The 4,784-nt window shown below is 36.3% G+C and overlaps 1 protein-coding gene across 2 annotated transcripts in view; it reads right to left on the bottom strand.

Annotated features, from left to right (window-relative positions):
• The window catches only part of LOC107756328 (solute carrier family 2, facilitated glucose transporter member 8-like), a 9,618-nt gene extending 5,448 nt beyond the window's left edge, over positions 1-4,170 (bottom strand). Inside the window, exons 1-6 of one of the 2 annotated variants that reach the window (XM_016573384.1) lie at positions 3,867-4,170; positions 3,557-3,719; positions 3,113-3,319; positions 2,166-2,265; positions 1,521-1,582; positions 278-427 (exon numbers count right to left, since the gene is read on the bottom strand). In XM_016573384.1, coding sequence (XP_016428870.1) covers positions 278-427; positions 1,521-1,582; positions 2,166-2,265; positions 3,113-3,319; positions 3,557-3,719; positions 3,867-3,952 — 768 coding nt within the window. In that variant the 5' untranslated portion in view covers positions 3,953-4,170. Of the gene's footprint in view, positions 1-277; positions 428-1,370; positions 1,583-2,165; positions 2,266-3,112; positions 3,320-3,556; positions 3,720-3,866 lie in introns of both variants that reach the window. The other variant, XM_016573383.1, reaches the window with a different exon arrangement.
• Positions 4,171-4,784: the final 614 nt, after the last annotated feature.

The following is a 4,784-nucleotide window of genomic DNA, read 5'->3' on the forward strand; positions in this document are numbered from 1 at the left end:
AAGTAACTTTGTAACTACATGTCAACTAGCAGTTAGTCGAGTATTAGTAGACTGTCTGCTTAACACTTAAGACTATCTTCTAACACTTTCTTTGTCAACTTATTCTACTAACCCTAAACCTACCCTAACAGTCTACTCTGAGAGTTAGTAGACATGTAGTTGCAAATTAATGATAATTAGTTGACATGTAGTTGACATGTAGTTACAAAGTTACTTATAGTTAATAGAATGTCTAAAGTGGACTATCGAAATAAAGTGTAACCAACAAAACACTCACTTCAAAATGGGCCTGCTCGAAGATTGTCTCTGCATAAAACATGATGGCATTAATGCCAGTCATTTGCTGGAGGAGCATCATCATAATGCCTATGCCTAAAGGCTTAAAGACACCAGGGTCCTTCAAATCCGCCAGACTGAAGCTTTGCTCCTGTAATCAATTTAATGTCAACTTTAGTGACTTGCATTAAGTTGTACACATCATTTTATTTATTAAAATAAAAAAAGCTCCAGTAAAGTGAGGTAAACTTAAAGTCAACAAAATTAAACATTAATTCTGGTTGGTAACACCCACATTTAATCATTCAATCAGCTCCTGTTGAATAAAATTTAAGGGATAGTTGACCCAAAAATCTCAATTCTGTCATCGCTCACCCTCATGTTTTTCCAAGACTTTCGCTCCTCTTCGAAACACAAATTAAGATTTTTTTTTTAAACCTGAGAGATTTCCACTGAAAGTCCACGCAACCAAAAAAATTGAAGCTTCAAAAAGTTAATAAAGACAGTAAAATAAATCCATATGAATTGAGCGATTTAATCCAAGTCTTCTGAAGAGACTTGATCATTTTATATTATAAATAGATTTTTCCACATACGAACATTGATCTTCCACAAGAACCAATAAGGTTTGTTCGTCAAGCAAGAATGGCTGTGCTTCAGTTTACCATAATTGATGAGCTCTATGTATGTGCATTGTTCAATGTTTATATATAAATAAAAGCCTAAATTAAATGTTTGTGTCATATAAAGTGACCATGTCTCTTGGATTAAACAGCATGCAAGTTTTGGTGGAATAGACTTTCAATTCAGGGAAATAAATCATCATTAAAAATATATTCATTTGTGTTTCAAAAACGAATACAAAGTCATACAGGTTTGGAATGACGTGAGGCTAAGTAAATGACAGAATTTTCATTTTTGGGTGAACCGTTTCATCACCCAGTTCACTCAAAATATGTAATATTAGAAAAGGACAACAGGTTGCAAATCACAATTCACATTGACTTTATCCTTGAACTGCAGCTCAGCATAGAATATTCAATTTGAGAACTTTGAACTCTGAGATGTGAAATGAGAAATTTGTGACGTCTAACTTCATTTTTGTAGGCCTCTTCTATTCTAGCACACTCCCACTCTGCCGGGGCATCAGGACCCCTGAGGAAGCGGAGGGCCTCCTCTGCCTCTCTCTTTTTCCCTCGGCAGAGCAGGAATCGTGGCGTCTCCGGCATGAAGCACATACATACCAGCATTAGTGTGGGAGGGATAGAGGATGTGATTGCTAACCATTGCCAGTCCAGGAACAAACCTTGAAAAAAATAATTTTCCATTACTTAAAGCGATAGTTCGCCCCAAAATAACAATTCTGTCATCATTTACTCACCCTCATGTCATTGTATAAATCCTACTATAAATTAATGGAGGTACTTTTAAGGTATATACTACTACTGATCACACAGAATGGGTCAGGTTTTCATACTCTTCATGTAAACACAGCTCAGATACAGCCATGTACAATGCAGGCTCTGTGTATGTTTAAGAGGGACATTCCTGAGCTAACTTGACCTATCCATTAATGCAATACTGAAAGGCATAAGAGTCTTTCACAAGGATTCTCATCAGCACAAATTAGGATGGCATTCACACACATTTGAGCTGATTTCAAAGAACAAATAAAGTACTGAGTGCAGGGATGCATTGGAAAAGAGACATTATATTTGTAAGATCTCACTGTAATTATAGAAGGTTGAAATGTGTCCTCCGATTAAACATTAACAATCATCTCATACAGCTAACTGAGAGCAGAACAGCTCTATTACTCTCAAAGGCAGTCAAGCATCATAACTCGTATGTCATAATTCAATCACAAGTTTAAAATGAGGGCTAAATACCTGTTATATAGGCTCCCATAATGCCGGTCACAACCATTAGTTGCACACACGATCCCATAGTTCCCCTAACACGCTCATGAGCCGTTTCAGAGATGTAAAGCTGCAGAAATGGAGAGAGAGAGAAAAAAGAAGTCAAATAGATAACGTTCTACTGACTTAAATTTCCAAAATTTAGTTAAAAACATGGTTCACATAATTTAAATTATGTTAACTGTGGTCTGCAGTTCTTAATACAACAGCAACAACAGTAATAATAATGTGCAAAGTGCCCATCGACTTTGTTGAAGGATTATAAGCCATGAAACGAACCAAACCAACCAGCTATGAAGTGAATCACAATTTCAAAATTAGATTTTAAACAAAAAAAAAAAATTTGAAAATCGGACAAAAAGGTACAAGATTGTGTAGTTAACGACTTTAACGAGACAAAGAACTACAGTCCCATGAAGCACTGCGAATGACAATCAAATTAAAAGATGGAGAAAGATAAAACTATTCATTTAAAGGCATTGATTATATATAGAAACAGTATATTTTAATATTTTTATTTATATTTTAAGTTTAAGTTTTATACCTATATATACACAAATATTTAAGTCGTTTGAGAGCAGAGGGAGACATGATTACATCATTCTCTGTGCTTCATGCAAGTGGGCGGATGCTAAAGAGCCCATGATTCTCTGATTGTCAGAGATTTCTTTGCAGGATCATGGGTAATGTATTTTTTTTACCAGGAATTTTGCTGTTAAACATGAATATTTAAAAAAAATAATTGAAATCATTAAATAATGCAGACTGATGACTTAAAGCATATACCATTGATTAATTACCTCATTGCGCACAGTAAGTCTGTCTTTAAAGGTTTAGAATTTATTGTTAAAAATCAATTCCCCTATAGAGAAAATGAATGGGATTTTTACTTCCAGCAATACACTGGTAATACTTACAGGCACAACAAGAGAAGTCACTCCACTGGCTAGACCAGTGAACACTCTGCCCACATACAACATCCAGTGGCTCTCAGCAGCGATAATGACGGTAAACCCACAGATGAATGGTACTGCACAGAACATAAGGCTCAATTTTCGTCCAATCCTCTCGACAACCCATCCTCCAAGGAGACCCCCAAGAGCTGCACCTATGGTCACCACGGACTACCAGACAGAAAAACATCATTTTGTAACATTTGAACATTGACATCAGCATTTTTTTAAATCTTTTTTTTTGTTATACACTGACAACTACATTTGGATTTTGGTATTTAAACATCCTCCAACTCAGACACTATAAAGGCATTGTAAGTTCTGGGGAATTGAACATGAAAAAATAAAATAAAAATTATAATAAAAAAAATAAATAACAAAAAACAGGACAGGACTCAAAGCACATACCCCAAACCAGGAAGCTTCCTCTGTGCTGAGCTGCAGTCTTGGGTCTTGGATTTTGCGGAGTTGAGGTATGGCAGGAGAGCTGTAACCCAGGACAAAGCCAAAACTCAGGGGTCCCAGAACTGCTGCGAATGTAGCCATGTACAGCTTCCCATTCTTAACTTTACTGTCGAGCAAAAGTAGTTATAGACAAATTAGTTACGGACACGGTTACCATTCTTGCTGAGCAGGTTTTGTTTCCATGAGTGCGGGAACCCTGTATGTAAAGTCATTGAAACAGACTCCTAAAAAGTGACCATAAAGTCAGACTTACTCTAGATATGAGTCCTGCTCCGATCTGTCCTCGTCTGTCAGCTCATCGTTGACCAGCAGTGGTCTAGTCTCCTCATAATCATCCATCGTGTCTCCGCTCGCAAACTATAATCAAATAATCAAGCAGTTCGTAGATAATCGCCCCCGACAAACTGTGTTTTATGTCATACCATACATACAACTGACAAAACATACACAAGTTTAGCCAGGGATGTAACGTTATCAAAGGCTTTGTTTTTCAGCATCCCGAGAAACCCCCCCCCCCCGCTTTATTCACTAAACCGGTGTTGTCAGCTGACAATAATAATAAGTTACTGCTGACCACAGACGTCCGCACTTGATTTCAAAATAAAAGTCACTTACTGTTTCCTTTGATACAAATGCACACAAAATATTTATTGTCTAAACTTTTTGACATTTTATCTAACATTGTATTTTTTTTAATCATTTTAGAAATTTGTCACTTTGCACTAAATAGCATTTTAAAGATATAAAAAAACATTTCTTCATGCGGCCGTTTCTCTTCTTTTGCCATTCGACTGTTCCCATAGTTACTAAATGCTTTCAAAAGTGATTTTAGTGACAGGGACTGCACTGTTTGTCGATTTGTTTTGGTTGTGGGGAACAAACGTGAGGACTCTGGAAGATTTTTGTTTTCTTTAAGTGATTTTATATGCATTTACTTACACATCTACGGAAGTTCTAAGCGGCCATGCATTATTATTTTTATTCTTCTTGTTTTCTCGTTATAACGACTTAATTTTCTCGTGATCTCGACATAACGAGAGTTGTTTTGTCGTTATAACGACTTGATTTTGTCGTTGTCTTGACAAAGTTTTTTTACAATGATTGTTTGATCTACTGTTGTTATAGTAACGAACTCAACTTTGACACGCATCTGATGGACAGATAAACCATG

This window comes from Sinocyclocheilus rhinocerous, unplaced genomic scaffold (genome assembly GCF_001515625.1).
Source record: "Sinocyclocheilus rhinocerous isolate Xijiao unplaced genomic scaffold, SAMN03320098_v1.1 scaffold1043, whole genome shotgun sequence".
NCBI classification, from domain to species: domain Eukaryota; kingdom Metazoa; phylum Chordata; class Actinopteri; order Cypriniformes; family Cyprinidae; genus Sinocyclocheilus; species Sinocyclocheilus rhinocerous.